Source organism: Phoca vitulina, unplaced genomic scaffold, assembly GCF_004348235.1.
Source record: "Phoca vitulina isolate PV1807 unplaced genomic scaffold, GSC_HSeal_1.0 scaffold4, whole genome shotgun sequence".
Lineage (NCBI taxonomy): Eukaryota > Metazoa > Chordata > Mammalia > Carnivora > Phocidae > Phoca > Phoca vitulina.
The window spans coordinates 81,719,253-81,737,167 of NW_022589707.1; the positions used below are offsets into that span (position 1 = coordinate 81,719,253).

General features: G+C 44.1%; 1 protein-coding gene across 1 annotated transcript in view; it reads right to left on the reverse strand.

The window, feature by feature from the left end:
* The window catches only part of COG5 (component of oligomeric golgi complex 5), a 303,390-nt gene that overhangs the window by 9,661 nt on the left and 275,814 nt on the right, over positions 1–17,915 (reverse strand). Inside the window, exons 18-19 of the mRNA XM_032402369.1 lie at positions 14,148–14,385; positions 8,349–8,425 (exon numbers count right to left, since the gene is read on the reverse strand). Of these exons, the coding sequence (XP_032258260.1) occupies positions 8,349–8,425; positions 14,148–14,385 (315 nt within the window). The remainder of the gene's footprint in view (positions 1–8,348; positions 8,426–14,147; positions 14,386–17,915) is intronic.

Below are 17,915 nucleotides of genomic sequence, written 5' to 3' on the forward strand. Positions count from 1 at the left end.
TCAGGAGCAGAAATGATTCAGCAGCGTGTGAAACAGCTCTGTATCCTGGGCTTTTCCTTTGCCCCATCCTAATTATTCCCATCCACACAGGAGGCCTGCACAACCCAGAGACCGGCCGCTTCCTCACATGAATGAAAGGTTTCATGTCAAGAGTAGGAGTGCTCTTAACAGGCGGTTGGTTCTCACTGGATCCAGATTAATCTTAGAATGTTTGTTTTTTAAGATTTGTATTTATTTATTTGAGAGACAGGGAGAGCGAGAGAGATCACAGAGGGAGAGGGAAAAGCAGACTCTTCGCTCAGTAGGAAGCCCATGTGGGGCTCGATCCCAGGACCCTGAGATCATGACCTGAGCTGAAGGCAGATGCTTAACAGACTGGGCTACCCAGCCGTGCCTCTTAGAATGTCTTTATATTATCTATTCTGTAAATGAAATCTATCTCTGTTAAGGATTTTTCTAATTTCAAACATTTTATCAAATAAAATTATCCCATAACTTCTTTTCTTTAGTCATCGTGGACACATTTCAGGCCATCTGTGCCGGCCGTCACCAACAATCCATAAAGCTCCACACCAGGCCCTAGGGTGGGGGTGTGTGTGTGGGGGGGTGACGCCCTAGGGACCTCCTGTAGCCCCCTGAGGCTGCGGCACCCCTGCCTTGAAGATCCCCAAGGCCCCAGTCATCCGACAGCAGGGCTGTAGGCAGTGAGTCAAGCACCTAGGAAGGTATGAAGCCAGCGCTGAGGGCAGTTTGGTGTCGTCGGCAGGCACCCCGGAAGCCCTCGTGCACGGTCTCCATCCGCATAAGCGCACCGAGTCTAACCAGCCCAGCGGCACCTGCTGCCACGTGAGTGTGCACAACGTGCTGGACGCTGCTTAAAACACGTCAGATTCCTGCAGACAACCCTACGAGGTCTGTAGGTTCTATCCCCATCCTACGGGTAGGTAAACTGAGGGATAGAGAGACCACGTAAAAGCTGGAAAAGGGAAGAGTAAGGATTCGAACCTAGACAGCCTGGCTCTGAATTTTGCCAGGCAGCCTCTCTGAGGATAATCAACTGTAGCCACTATTCAACCTGTTTTCAGAGCAGAGACATTTCTTTTCAGTGGGGAACAGAGACCCCTGGAAGAAGTACAATTTCACACTGTCAACAACTAGAGAAAAGCCGGAGAAAAATGAATGCTTACAGGATACCCCTTGAGGGACAAGCAATTATTATTTCTTTAGGGACCCCAAATTCTCTCTGGGTCAAAGTGGCCCTCCAGTCGCCTATGTACCTCAACCATGTCATACAGTCTCTCTTGGCAGTTATTTCCACCTGGCTTGACCTTACAATCCTGCGGGGCAATGACTGGGACTGTCTTAAAGGCCTCTGGGCGCGGACTCGGGGATCGGCGTGGGGATGAGGCCACGATGGTCCCATTTGCCAGCTGCAGAGCTCAGACAGCTCCCGGCCAAGGTCCCTGTGTGCCAAGCAGCTGCCATTCACCAAGAACTCCCTGGAACTGCAAACCCAGCGGGTGGCCAAGCAGTCTGCTTGCCGTGCCAGTGACCAGGCTGCCCCAGTTTGAGCTATAACAGGGGAAAGAGGCAGTGGGGAGGGGTCCCTGCCTGGGGTCACAGGCTCATCCTGCAGGCCTGGCCTGGCTGACAGCCGCCGTGAGGGATGTGGGGAGACAGGAGAACTCAGGCCTTCACGTCTCTCCCTCCCTCTCTGGTCCGATGAGACTTTCCCCTTGCCCCAGGAAAGCTCACTCTGCGTATGCCATCTGATTTGGCAGGATTCATCTTGAACCCTAGTCCATGACAGGAGGAGACCCTGGGGGGCCAGTCCTGTGTGACAGTCCTTGACTTAGGGAAGAGCAGCCATATGGAAGCCCTTCTGCCTCTACTTCAGGATGACAAGACTATTGGTCCCCACGTCTCTCAGTGCTCGGCGTACAAAGTCCCGGATACAGGTGCTTTAGCATTTGGTCACAGGGAACATGGAACGTTCTCTGAAAACTCATGGATTTTCTTCCTTCTGAAAATGAAGATTACATAGCTGATTCAGCTTCTCTTTTACCTTTGGCCTCAGGGAGTTTCAAGTCAAACATGAAACGCATCTATAGAATTAAATTGCTTTCATGGTCTGAATACCGTGTTTTTATTTTCCTCTAATATACTCTTGCTGCAGACCGCAAACGGTCCAAGGGCACAGGCAGCGAGGACAGGACGGGAGGGAGGGAGTCTACAGCTGACCCGCACCGACGCTGCCGGCTGATGTGCCCGCACAACCAGGCCTCGTGAAAACCGGCTCGCTTTTCAGCGGGATCGTTTCATCACCTGTCCCTTTGTAGCTCTGAGTCAGAGCAGTTATTTTTCTGCCAAGACCAAATCTTCTCCTCCAGCCACTAACAGGACTGCCAAAAGAGCCATGGAGAGCAAAACTGGATTTGCTTCCATACCATGCATCACTGACATAATTACCTGTAAACATCAAATGCAGACATTTCACTTCTGGTGCTCATTTTAAGAGTCTGAAAGAACACAGCATGAGCACTTCCCTTCTCCCTGATTCCAGGTGGAATCTGAAATACTGGCAAGTTAAAAAATAAATCTCCATCTGAGGTGATACAAGGAACAAAAGGAAATTAATTAAGATGTTACAAAACGCAGTTACCCCAAATGCCACAATACCGTTCTTAGAGAAGAGTGCTCGAAACAGAGCAGCACTTCCAAGGTTACACCTGACACACAGCGGGGCGGGCAGTCTTACTAATCACGTGTTAGGTCCCATGAGAAAAAGTCGTCTCTGCAGTAGGGATCTCCACACTGAAGTGACGCACAGCCAGGTGGCTGTCAGTCTTTGGTTCTGGCCAATTATGAAGTAAAGTAAGACTGTGTGTCCCTATGTCCACATCCACCATCGGTGGAGGCCCAAACCACTTGCCACACCCCCATTCCAAACCTTTGGGTGAGGGGCCGGGTAGGGTGGCGAGACCACAGGGAATGTGCTCTGAGATCTAGAACCCGCAGAGAAATGAGGTTGGGGAGGGAAACACAAGTACCCTCCCTCCCCTCCCCCGGCACAGGACACACAGGGTCTCCCTTCGGGAGAGGGGAAGAGAAGGCTGGAGGCCTGCAGGCCAGGGACCCAGATAGTGTGGCAGAAGGGGCCGTGTGGGTCCCGGGGGAACAGAGCAGGAAGCTGATGGCTGTAGGTAAGTCAGGGCTCCAAGTAAAGAGGCGAGAGAACTCGCAGGTTCCTTTCTTAGGGTCTAGATGTCATCAGCCCCAGCAGAGCAGGGGAGGAGGTAAGGCTTCAGGCAGACGTCCTCTAGGAACCATAGCGTACATGTGGCTCAGCATTCTGCAGGCACATCCCAGAAGCCCCTACGCAGCAGACGGCAGTGAGAGGGGGGAACTGCAGAGTGAGAGGTCACCACACGGCGGGGTTTCAGATTCTCTTCACACTGACATTCTCCTGGATGACTTAGAGAAGCACTCAGGTGCTATTCTAGAACCAGAGTAAAAACGAACAGGAACTTCTGGAATAAGCTCTGGGGTGCAGTGGTTACAAGCACAGGCCTTGGGATCAGGCAGCCCTAGGTCTGGAAGGCAGCTCTGGAATTCCCACATGACTCAGACAGGCAGCCATGTCAAGTGACCCCCCCTCAGCATCAGTGCCTCCTGGGGAATCACTCCTGCCTTGGAAGTGTCGTGGTGAAGGCGAAACGGTAAAGTATCAGGGACACACTTCGCACAGGCTGAGCACCCAGTGAATGATCCGAGAGTGACTGCTAGAATGAAGGCGAGGCTCAGCCAACTCCCAGCCCTCCCTGTCTGCCAGGTGCTCCTAGCACTGCCCGAGTATCGGCAAACAACAAGCCAAACCAGGCCCAAGACAGCGCTGCCTTCTGGCTACATGTTGAAATCTGAAACCTTGGGGAAATAGCTATTTCCGGGGATGGGTTCACAAGTACAAAGAAAGGCTGGCACACATTTGGGGGTCCTGGTGCTCCAACTGGAAGCCGCAGAGACGGCTGCCCTTCCTTCCACAAACGTGCAGGCGGGAGGCGGCATCACAGGGAGCACACCAGAGACGCGGAAAACCCTCCCCACGCCTACAGTTAAACCCAGCAGACACCAATACTACACGCCAGGGTTCCTGATGCTTTCCTTCTACCGCCCCTCAAGCCAACACGTCCCCTGGAGCAGCTCCTGTCCCCCGATGGCTTTCATTAAACCTAATGAGGCTCCCAGCAAGCATGTTGCAGGCGTAATTCAGGGAGAAAGCTGTGCCCTCCAGAGCAAAGGTGTTGGGGTCTGCCCAAAGGCAGGTCTGGGTCCCTGCGCTGGTGAAAGCATGAGGTCCCTTTTCTGTCCCTTGCCTCACAAGGATCTGCACTGAGAATGTCAAGTCGGAGCTTCCAGGCCCCTGGCCAGATGGAGCTAGGGTAACTTCCCTTGCAAACCCCACTCAGGGGACAAGGCCACGCTGCAGAGGGATGGACAAGGACGGGGCCTTGCAGCTCTGAACATATGTCTCGTGTGGAAATACAGATCACCCAAGGGCAAATACCTAATGTCAGCAGCTTTGTGAGGCCACACTCTGTCCTGGGGAAGAAAACAATTGCTGCTGCCTGAGAAACTCTAAGGGAGACAGTAAAATGTAAATGTATGCAAGAAGCTTGCTGGCTTCATTCACCAATCCACTAATATGACCATCAAGAAGCGAGCACCCTGCAGCAGACGGCCACATGACGGGGGGAAGGAGTGCCCGGAAGGCCCGGTGTCGGAGTGTCGGGGTATCTGGGTGCAGTGGGGGTGGACTGGAGGGTCTGGCTGGCTCGCTTGGTCACTGTCCCTCACGAAGAGGCCCCTGCATGGGCCTGTTGCCCTCTCCTGCAGCCACCGCCTCTAAGCCAGACGCAGGCCAGCCTCCTGGGTTTTGGTGGTTTGCCTGCCTATTTTTCTCACCCCCCTCCCATTACATAATGTTTTAGAATGTTTTATATTATTTTTTAGCTTCCTTGTTATTTTTAAATGGGAATAACACTACGAGAGGGACTTTAAAATATATTTACTGGCTTTTCCAACTGCAAATATAAAACAACCAAGGCACAAACCATGAAAAATATAGAAAACCTCTAAAGGGAAAAATCACTACTGACAATCCTGCTATCCCCAAATTTTGATGTTTATCCTTCTTGACTTTTCCTCTCCACACATACACTTATTGTCTTAAAAAATATAGTAGAGATCATATCATATCTACTGTTTAGTAGTCTGTTTTTCATTTCATGATGCATTACAAAGTTACTTTTCATATTTTTAGACACTAACCAGCAATATAAATTGTTACTGGCTATATATAGCATAAGTGTTTTTAATTATACATTGCTTGATCATTACTTTCTCAATCCATACACAGGTACTAGAAGGTGTCACCACTAGAAGTTCAAATGCTCCGTCAGAGACGGCTCTTCTCCTGAGAAGTCCCCAAGAGGGCTGGCAGCAGACTCCCACCTTATATGACTGACAACAGAACTGGTCTCATGCGAAACTGTCAAACCTGTCTCCCACACCGTGATACAACTTTAAAAGCATGCGGATGAAAGCCATCTTGCCTCAGCACACAGAAAGGTAAGCACTATTTTAATTCATACATGTGCAATAAACAATAAAACATGGGAGCCGGGGCTATCAAAAATAAGAGCCTAATCTTAATACAGCAAATCCCAAATCACAGCTTTCCCACACCTTTTTCAAGAGCTAGTTGGTTAATAACCTCAAGTATGCTGGCTGATTCTGTTAACTCAGCATCTTATCACCCACCTGGGATTGCTGGGTTACCATATTACTCAGTAAGTGACTTTATGGGAGTCTTATTGGGGTTATTTTCATGGTGCAGGCAGGTGACTGGTGAATCAATGACCTCAGGACCTCTTAATCATTCAACCTGTCCACGTTTGGTAGCGCCAAACCCTAACGCTTCAATAAAATATCTAAATACTTCTTAAAAGGTCTGAGCTGATCCAAAGACATTATCTGAAAACACATGTGATCCAACTTTAAGTTTTTTTTAAAACCCAACTCTGTACAGATGGGCATTTGAGAAAAATAATTCAGTCTCTTGTTTTGGCATTAAAAAGAAATCTTTGCCAACTACAAATATGCAAGACAAAGTACAGGGCTCTCCTTTCAATCAACAACCTTGGATTCTTATGTTTTAAGTGACATTACACCTGAATTTTCTACTATCAAAAGCCTGGATGACATAAGACAGTGAAGCAGTCATTTAAAGGACATGCTTCTTATTGACTGCTCTAGTTTCTAGTTCTGAGTCTGTTTTTAGAAAACTGCATGCCTGGAATCTCTTACCTTATCTTTATAAAGAAACATTCAAAGACCATTATGCTCTAGGATATTATGGACAGTTACATCAAGGTTTCCCATCTGGTATGCTGTGGTCACAAAATGGGTTTAAGTATCATGTCTGGTCCCCTGAGTGCTCAGGGTTGGTCATCTTTTTGTATGTATACATACGTACAAATAAGTTCTGGCTTATTGAATAAACAGCCATAGTTAAGTTATTCAGTGTTCCTTATAATCTAAATTGGTAGGAGGCCTATCTAAGCATTCAGCACTGAAAAGGATTTTCCCATACATTGGTATATTCTTAGGTGTGAATTTGAATTAACGTACTGTTTTTCTTTTTGAACTGGTCTCTAGGAAGTTCAATCCTAAATTTTGTGCTCAACTGCATTAGTCATCTTTATCCTAAATTATCTGCACCATTTCTAGTCATTCCCTACATTTTACCACTAAGCTCAATTCTTTTAAGATTCAATAGTTTTGCTACGGAATGTAACCTCTGACAGTTTTAGAGGTAGGTTAGATTGAAAATGATAAATAAGCAAATGAAAATTTCAGAAAAAAGATATCTCTATAATTGCAAACTGCCTGGTATGACTACTCAATATATTTCTGTAAGAATGGAGGGTGAAAAAAAAAATCCCCCAGCCACACTGGAAAACAGTATGGAGGTTCCTCAAAAAGTTGAAAATAGAGCTACCATACGATCCAGCAATTGCACTACTGGGTATTTACCCCAAAGATACAAATGTAGGGATCCGAAGGGGTACATGCACCCTGATGTTTATAGCAGCAATGTCCACAATAGCCAAACTGTGGAAAGAGCCCAGATGTCCATCGACAGATGAGTGGATAAAGAAGATGTGGTATATATATAAATGGAATATTATGCAGCCATCAAAAGGAATGAGATCTTGCCATTTGCAATGACGTGGATGGAACTGGAGGGTATTATGCTGAGCAAAATAAGTCAATCAGAGAAAGACATGTATCATATGACCTCACTGATATGAGGAATTCTTTTTTTTTTTTTTTAAGATTTTATTTATTTATTTTGAGAGAGAGAGACACAGCGAGAGAGGGAACACAAGCAGGAGGAGTGGGAGAGGGAGAAGCAGGCTTCCTGCCGAGCAGGGAGCCCAATGCGGGGCTCGATCCCAGGACCCTGGGATCATGGCCTGAGCTGAAGGCAGACACTTAATGACTGAGCCACACAGGCGCCCCAAGATATGAGGAATTCTTAATCTCAGGAAACAAACTGAGGGTTGCTGGAGTGGTGGGGGGTGGGAGGGATGGGGTGGCTGGGTGATAGACATTGGGGAGGGTATGTGCTATGGTGAGTGCTGTGAATTGTGTAAGACTGTTGAATCACAGATGTGTACCTCTGAAACAAATAATACATTATATGTTAAAAAAAAAAAAAAGAAGAAGATAGCAGGAGGGGAAAAATGAAGGGGGGGAATCGGAAGGGGAGACAAACCATGAGAGACTATGGACTCTGAGAAACAAACTGAGGGTTCTAGAGGGGAGGGGGGTGGGGGGATGGGTTAGCCTGGTGATGGGTATTAAGGAGGGCACGTATTGAATGGAGCACTGGGTGTTATACGCAAACAATGAGTCATGGAACACTACATCAAAAACTAATGATGTAATGTATGGTGATTAACATAATAAAAAAAATTCCCCTCAGAAAGAGCATAATAAAATTTATCAGCTCAGTCTTGTGAATTTTAACTCAAAAATCACACACATACACACACACACACACACACACACACACACACACACACATTATTGCACATAATTCTGTATGGGTTTCTGGTTTGAATAATAACTTTTAAGATAAACCATATGAAACTGCCATTGTTATAGGTCACAAAACGGTTGAATATTGGCAATTTCATATAGCTCAACATGAATAGTGGGAAAGGATTTATCTGCTAATAGGATATGGATATATCACCTGCAATAACAGAACTGTGTCTCACCTGAATGACCTCAGCATTCGATAGGACTTTCCTAGATCAGATACTCTTCTGCAGAATGGACCCACAGCCAACTCCATCTGAAACATTAAAAGATACTCCACAGTGTTAATGTCAGAAGCCTGTGTTGAACGGGGGACACACCTGGATCACAGAAAGTTGCAGCTTGCCGTATACTTAATTTTATCTGGACTGTGAGGCAATTTTTGAAAGTCAATTAAATTTAATAAAAGGCACGAACTTAGGCGACTTTTGCATTTATTGTTACTAAGGAGAATAACATGAGACCATTCCTTCAAGAACACAGAAAAACACTTTTTGGTTATGTAAAAGGAGGAAACTCGGTTCTTTTCTCCACTGAAAAACTGGAGAAGGGAAGGTTTTTAAGACTGTGTGCCTATACTTGAAGTAGGCATCACAAGCCTTTTTATATGAAGTATAAATAATGACAACCCTTAGCAAGCTGGCCCAAGTGATTAGAAGCATGGACTCTGGAGGCAGCACAGCTGCGTCACAATGCCAAGTCTACAACGACTAGTTGTGCGGCCCTGGACTTCATTTCTGTAAGCTCCAGGCTCCTCGTCTGTCCAATGGAGATAGTGCTAGCTCACAGAATTATAGAAACCAAATAATTTCACAAAGCAATATGCGCGTGGCACCTAGCAGGTGCTTGTTCAATGTTGGCAATTATTAGCAGTATTTTTTAAACTTTCCCCCTTTTACATTATCAGCCAATTAATTCGCTTCCTGACTCAAGAACTGTTGGTTTCACTGCTCTTTATTCTCCTTCTTTGGCTGGAAATTTTACTTGTCATTAAATGGAGATTTAGGGTCTCTGTTCTAGCAAGTGCAAAGTTTTCACAGATGGAGGACTCAGATGACAAACCGTTTCTCCATCTTGCTATCAACAGGACTCTGGTACAGAATAGCTTAGAAAGGGGCGCCTGGGTGGCTCAGTCGTTAAGCATCTGCCTTCGGCTCAGGTCATGATCCCAGGGTCCTGGGATCGAGCCCCGCATCGGGCTCCCCGCTCTGCGGGAAGCCTGCTTCTCCCTCTCCCACTCCCCCTGCTTGTGTTCCCTCTCTGGCTGTCTCTCTGTCAAATAAATTAAAAAAAAAAGAATAGCTTAGAAAATCTCTGAAAAAAGTAATGAAGCATCTTTCTTCAAGAAAAACAAAGGAATGGAAAGTGGAGCTTCTGTCTTGTTGGTCATCCTTCTAAAATACTGCTCAAATCTCCTGCCCCTGGGAAACTGCGGAGACCTAAACAATCACTCATTTGACAAACATTTCTGACTCCCTATTAATTGCCAGGCACCGAGTTACACATAGGGATGAGAAGATAAATTAGTCGACTGTCTTGCCTTTAGGGAGCTCTTTCAAATTTAGTGAAGAAGGGGATATCTATTTATTTATTTAAACAATATAGTTATTATTGAACAAAATAAAAAAGGTATGTGGGTCTATACACACACATACACATATACATACATGTATATACACATCTGATTATTATTATTTTTTTAAAGATTTTATTTATTTGAGAGACAGAGATAGCGAGAGGAAGAAGCAGACTCCCTGCTGAGCAGGAAGCGGGGCTCCATCTCAGGATCCCGGGATCATGACCTGGGCCGAGGGCAGACACTGAGCTGCCCAGGCGCCCCCACACCTGATTATTATTAAGCAAACTTAGAAGTGTGCTATCAAGTGTACGAGCTGTCACAGGGGACCTGGTGGGCAGCTTCCTTGAGATGGTCTTGAGGGTAACTGGTGGAATTTCTAGGTGGAACCGGTCAATTTCTCTCCTAACATATAGAAGACACAGAGTATGTCTTCTATGTCCTAGAGGGAAACCTTAACATGGTTAGAAAACTCTCTAAAATAGAGAAGATTAAGTAAATAAGAAGAGAAAAATCTGAGGCAAAAAAGTCAGGATTCTTGCCAACAAAGCAAAACAGAGCAGCTTGAAGTCAGTGTTCTCATGTCAAGACAGTGGGTCCTTGGGACCTGTTCGGTTTCTTCACCTGATGAAGTTGCTGGTTTTCTTCAGACTGTGGCATTTATTTTACACTGAGCACAAAAGTAAAAATGTTATTATCATGTATTCCTCATTTGGTAATTCCAGTTGTGTGTGTGTGTGTGTTATGGTTTTTACAAACTGAAATTACATAAGGTGTTTTCATGAAATGTTTTTGACATTTTTTTCAATTACCCTAGTAGATTCTCCATCTTCAAAGATTAAACCAAAAAACCTTTGCCTTAGCACTTGAGCAGCATGGAATGTTAAAAAATTACAACATGAGAGAATATGACCTTGAACTGCTGTGTAATCTATGATGATACAGGAGATTTCTATACCAGAGTACAATTCCAAAATAAATAAAGGACCTCCAGCGTACTGAAAACCATTTTCTTCTGCCAGAATTCCATGAAACAATAAAGGCCATGTTTCCAAAGGGCAGGAGTGTTCCTTTTGGAGGAGGTGACTCTGCACCTAGCTGTGGATACACAAATGGCAGGTACAAAGGCCTCTCTCCTGCTCCCGGCTTGCAGGGAGCGAGTGGTCAGAGGCAGGCAAGGTGAACTAATTACAGAGCTGCCCGGGCCCCACCGCAGACACTTGGTTAGCCGCGGGGCATCTCTGGATACTCCTGCGGCTCTCCGGCCCTGACACTGTTTAGGAGAAAAGGCAATTGCTGTGAAAATCCTCATTATTTCATTTTCTTTTCTAAATGTATATATTTGGGCAAAGTGAAATACAGATACATATATATTTAAAGGGCACCGGAAGACCTATAAATAGAAATTGCTAGGAGTACCACTGAATCAGTAATTTAATGCCAGCTCCACGAGCCATCCTTTCCCTTGGGGAAGAAACGAAATTGCGGGGCGGAGGGCAGTGTGGACAAATCCCCCAAGAGGTTGTGAGTCAGCAGACCCCAGTGGCCTTGACCAAGCTGAGTGTTTTAGAACTGCTGTGTGGAGTGTAGACATAGAGAGCATGTGGTCACAGTAGGAAATTAATTACCTGTAGGAAACCACCTCATGCCCATGACCTGATTCCTAAGGAGGCTGTATGTCGGGTACTTCCCTCACCATGAACCCTCCAGATGGCACCTGGCAACTATTTTCTCTCTCACCTGTGCAAAGTGCCAGGAGGGACAAGTTAGGGTTCCTGAAGAAATCTTTAAAATCTATCATTATCTGCCTTTGCGACTGGACCAAATGACAAATATTCAGCAATCCCAAACCTACTCTCTGGGTCTCTTCCTGAGCTCTTTCTCTTTCTGCTGTTTATGCCAGAATGAGTAGGCACTTTTATCACAAGAACACTTTTAAAACCCAGAGAGGATTCGTGTGTTCTTGATTCCAGTGGCCTCGCTGGCTTTGTTTCATTTTGAATACAAACTGATAGGACTTTCAATAATGAGGCAGTTGGAAGGCTTTCTAGTCCCCAGGCGATGCCTGTCATGAATACAAACAAGGTCAGGGTAATACCTAAGTGTTTTTGACTCATTGGGAAAATACTCCAACCAAGCACGGTCCTGAAAGCTAAGGGGCTGCATCACGTGACTGCAGGTTTGGCAAATTAAACAAAACCCCCAGTTCACTGTCGTTTTCTTAAATATGGGGCGGGGGGAGTAGCTGGATCCTGTTGCCAAAGCTACTGGTCCCAAATGTGAGGGCGCTTCCCCGTCTCTCCTGTGCCCACAAGCCACAGGGTGCGGAACCGGCCGCAAGGTGAGGGGCAGGATGCTCTGACACTGGGACACACTGCCTGGGAGGGGACAAAGGGGTCAGCACCACCCGCACCGCAGCATCGTCGTCACTGCACGGCTTTGCCCTGAGTAAATGCTGCAGTTTCTCTATTGAAGAAATGGAAAACAGGATGCCTTGGAGAGTAAGTTAGTAATAAGGACTAATGAGTTCCATTCATCTTACGGGAAGGGACCCGAGAAAAGGTCTGGCTGATTGGGCAACACGAGAAAGAAGAGATGCCAAGTGAAAGTCTGAATAATGCAGTTTCCGGGGGTGGGGGGGGGGGGGGAGCTCAACCTGCCGCTGGGGGCTTTGCATTTTGAACAGGTGCTGGCTGTGGTAGCACGGGTTACAGGACAAGGCCTTCCATCTTTCAAGATTCATAAGGGAGCAGATCATTAAAATAAAACGCGGAACGAACAGCCTGCTTGGCGCGCGCCGGCACTCTCATTTTGGCCATCTCCCGCTCACTGCCACTCTAATCGGACTTGAAGTGCTGCCTCCAGGAAAGTGACTCAAGAACCAGCTGGAGCAGAATGCAAATAAACTGGTGGGGGAGGGAGGCCAGGGGAGGGAAGAGGAGAGGAAAAGAAAAACAAAATTCAGGAGGAAAGGGGGAAAAAGAGAACAGACGCTCATTTCAGTAGAGCCCACAGTGTTTTTAACACACAAGAGCAGGACTTGGTGTGTCTTGGTGTTTTCAGTTCCATGAGCAGCCTGTGACCCCAGTAAGGGACGGGTAACACACTGTTTATATACAATCCTCTTTAAGCTGACATTTACCTGCAGCAACAAAGCACAATGTGCAAGGGCATGAGAAGGAAGCTTCTGAACATGGGAAAGGTCAAAGGAGCAACATTTAATTCCTGTTTTTATGTCTAGGCTACCTAAGGTATATTTCCCAAAGGAAGGCTCTTTACTATGGTCTAGTGGCCTCAGGCATATCATTTGGGGATGAAAATGACTAATTCTAGGCCAATTAATATGCAAAGAGCCCGGCTCTTGAAACATTAGATAATGTACCTGTTCCCTCTGGACCTTTATCAGGTATGAGTCTGACAACCATCCCCCGTTCAAGGAGTCTCCAACATCTTCTCCTTGGAGTGGGAATAATGAACCCAGACTTGCTCCCAGATACACACAGGGATAAATAAGGTCATTAAATTTGACTATCTTTATTAGCTGGCAGGATCTGGCAAATTATGAATAATCCATCTGAATAACTCTTTAGACTAGTAAAGTTAACAGCTGTGAAAAGCATAAAAAATGAGTCCACCTTTGACATGCTATATAAATACGAGTGATCTGTTTGGAAACCTTTTTATTCAGGTGTATGTTTGAGGTGTTTCTTCTTTGCTTCTAATACTTTTGGAAGGCTTCAGAAAAATCTGTCTAAAGGAAAAAGGGAAAAACCCTTTCCTGTAAGAGGTGATCATGGTTTGAGAGCCTGGAATTATTTCAAGGCTGGCCATACACAAGAAAGGTACTCTGTTCAATAGAGGGAGACTAAATAATCAGACCCTCTATTGTACATGGCCCACTGTGCATCTAAATGGAGAACATTGTCCTGGAACACTGAGCTGGCCACTAGAGGATTACAGATGCATGGGAGTTCTTACTCTTTACATAACAACAGACAGCCCCTTTACAGTATTCGGAGGAAATGTCATTGCCTATATTATTTCCCAGCAGAATCAACCAATTACTCTTCTCAATACTAACCTCATGGGATAATAAAATAGTAAGAAAGCCCTACATTATGTAAAAGTGAGATATATTTCTGTACTATGGAATGAGCTACTTCACCTTAACCCTGAAATCTCAAAGATGAGTGATGATTCATTTATTAAATACAAAGAAAAAAATCTGGTATGAAAGTCTCTTTTAACTCTTCTCTTTTTCTTACCAATTCAGTTTAAATGAATTTATTTTTCTTTCTGCTTCAACTCTTTAAAACACTAAAGAATACATACTTAGTCTTTCAATGAACAGATAATACTGAGGCTGAAACATTTCCCCCTTTGCAGCGATGCATCAATTTACCTGAGCAAAATCAGCAGCAAGTCGTACTTTCCCACCTTCACCAAGAGGTCTTATGAGACTGGCATTGCGGATAAAAAGTTCAATTGCTCTTTGGGCGATAGCTTCAGTGTTGTCAAAGACAAAATCCAAGCATTCAAAGTGTTTAAAGTAGTCACTCATAACTCTGGCAATGAAACCCTGAAGCTCCTTCATGTACAGAGAACAAGGACCATCAGGCTTTCCTGAGCTGGACAGTGACCTGCAAAAGGGAAAAAACAGCCAATGTACTAACAGCCACTATTCCACTTTTGCCCCCCTCCCCCACCTGCTATTTCAATCCTAAGCAATTTTTTCCCATAGTGGTAAAAAAAGTATTGCTTATTTTTACTAAGAGTTAAGGAGCATAAAACAATGTATAAATTATAGGGGCGCCTGGGTGGCTCAGTCGTTAAGCGTCTGCCTTCGGCTCAGGTCGTGGTCCCAGGGTCCTGGGATCGAGCCCCGCATCGGGCTGCTCAGTTGTTAAGCGTCTGCCTTCGGCTCAGGTCGTGGTCCCAGGGTCCTGGGATCGAGCCCCGCATCGGGCTCCCTGCTCCGCGGGAAGCCTGCTTCTCCCTCTCCCACTCCCCCTGCTTGTATTCCCTCTCTCGCTGTGTCTCTCTCTGTCAAATAAATAAATAAAATCTTTAAAAAAAAAAAAAAAATGTATAAATTATAAAGACTGTTTTAAGATGCTAGGAAGATTACTGAAGAAATCTTAGAATCCATTTATCTAGAGATTATTAAGAATGAAATGGACAACCATCTGTCTCGGGTGATTCACACAGTGCCTTATGTACTCTCTGACCTCTCAAGGTCCTTCTCAGCTTTACAAATCTCCATCCACTCATATGTTTTGCCTGGTTAGTGAATAAATCAATAATGAAGCCTGAAATAGCATTTTACACTTTGTAAGGGCAGAAAACACAGCCTTCCCCAAACAAATTCCTGGCAAAGATATTTCTGCTCCTGTGCTATTTAATCTGATCAGGCCAATAGTAGATTTCTGCCTGTGGAACTGGTTATGTAACAATACACATGGTATGCAATTTTTTCTTCCCAGATGATGAGGTTTGCAAAGGCTTTAATTTGGATCAACAGATGATGCCAGCTGATGCTCCATGAAATACTATTTATAATTTATAAGTGTTTATAATTGCTCTTTAAGGAATATATTAAAAGAATGTGAAATATTTATAGGAAAGAAGTTATACCAAAATTAGAAATCACCTGATATTAATTAGCTAACCAATGAGATCATTGGCTACAAAGTGCTGAATCGTCTTCAAAAAAATGAGTGTTTCCATATTCTGAGAATGACGTAGAAAAAGTGGCAGTGGTCTAAAGAACAACAGATATGACTCAAATGCCTAGAGCAAGAGAATGAGGTGAACTTAATTATTTTCAAAGACAGCAATGAATGCTTATTATCAGAGGATGTTAACCAAAGGCCTTCTATTTCCAGCAGCAGATAGAAATAGAGAAACCAGTTTTAAGTTCCAGAAGGGAGAGATTTTGTTCAGGTGTAAAAAAGAATGTCCTAACTAAGGCAAGGCCATCGAGGGGGAGCATGATGGACCACTGCTGTCTTCAGTATCACAGTGGAGTGCTGCTCGGTACAGCCTCAGTCAATGACGGCAATCTTAGGTGGGGTTGGCTGTGCCAGATTCAGACCATTGCACAGCCTATCTTTGTTCAGTTCAACAGACTAGGTTGGAAAAAAAAAAGGTACCAATCTCTTTCATGTTTTCTTATGCTTTATCAAAAGCACTGTTGTTACTTTGTACTACTCTGGAGGAGTGTTTCAAGAATTTTCATCTGGTCAGTTGAAATAATTTCCATGAGGATTAGAAAATAATATACTAAAACCAGTTCCAAGCACGTGTCAATGTAAGTAAAATAATCCATCAGACAAAATTTTGAAATAGGTATTATCAATTCTTAGTGTGGATTAAAAGCTTGATTTAAATTTATTAGAATACGAAATTTGCTTGGCCACCACCAAGTGCAGTTTTCCCAATTATGCCGAAGCTTTTAGTAAGAGATTTTCAACTGATCAAGTGCAACAGTAAGCTGTGCAGAAATTGAAGGGTCTTTATAATGAGAGCCTGCGTGTGCAAGCTGAAGGTAGAAGGACTAATGGCATGCACACCTGAGAAATGGTAGATGATCATCTTCAGGTCCCCTATCTTTTTGGGGTGTGTTGTGCACTCTCCCTGTGGCTGAGGTGCACATCCATCACTTCAGGGTCTAGGGTCTTCCTACTTTTACTGCCTTTCCTCCCCCATTCAAAGCTATAATCAGAGAGGAGTCATTTTACATTAAATCAGAGAATTTCAATCAATGTACTATGTCAATCAGACATTTATATTTTGAGCTTTATCTAATTTGGAGAGAAACACTGGTCCTATTAAATACATTTCAAATACCAGGAAACTGTGTTGAGCATTACTTTTTAAATAGCAGAGGGATTCTGTAACCACACTCCATATAAGGCTGGCTGACAAGGTTAAACCTGCTTTATTCCCTTTACCTAAAATAAATATAGAGGGCTTCCAAGGGCAGGTGTTCACTACTATTTTTATCACCCACTACCTGGGGGCTGGCCCTACTGTAAAAGTGATTCCTACTTCTTGAATAGTTTCATCTAACTTCACCTTATATTTCATTCAAGCCAAACATTTCATATGTGAAATGAAATGACAGAATTACTAGTAATTACTAGTAACAAAGTTCTAGAAAGTGAGAAAATTACTGCCCTGGGGTAATAATTCTAAATAGAACATAAAGCAACAGAGACCCACACTCCTCTACCAGCACAGACAGAAAACGACTCCGAGTGGAATCTCAAATGTCTGCTGTATATAGACAGAGAGCAGAAATGGGACCATTAAAAGCCATTCGGGGAAAAAATTAAGGGCAGTGTTATGCACCTTAAAATAATGCTTCCTACTCGTGGCAACCTATGAGTGGTAATCCAGCTCCCTAGTATTTAAGCAAACTAGTAAGGACATAGCTACTAGGGAGACCAACTTTTAACGTCCAAGCCACTAGCTAGAGGCACTAGCTGAGGTTCACCAATTCAGTTGCTGATGTAAGGAGCTGAGCACTCTTACAGAATGAGCCTTTACTTTCTGCTTCCTTTTCAGAGGCATCGAGGATTGGTCTAACTGGGACATTTCATATCACTTTTGAACAAAATTCATTTCCTTCCAAATACTGCTAAATCAGCAGTTTTGTATTCCTATCTCCAAATATTATAGCATTTTGTGTATAATCCACCTTACCCTCTGTGCTTCATTCCATTATTAAAAAGAGAGCGACCTTTTTACCCTTCAAAAGATATTTTGTGAATGAAATAAGTGATGTGAAAAATTGAAGGACAGTGCAAAGTTCACACAATTTTCTACAAACAGCTAGACTAGTGGCTGGACATTTAATAAAGTAGATATTTAAACAACATGAATATAAATAGGAAAATTCAAAAACTATGAACTATGAATATAAAACACATATCTATGTATTAATATTTGAATGTTTAGCTCTACAGTGTGGTTAAGTTTAAAAAAAAAATCACTCTAAGCATGTGCAAATAACTATTCCAAATTCTCTACAAATAATGTCCTAATACATGGAGCTCAAACTACTTTACTCTCCTTAAAAACATTTCAGCGAACACTGGGTTAGGACCTATGATTTTTATTCTCAAGATACATATGATACAGATAAGCAGTACTCTTGTAAACAGCT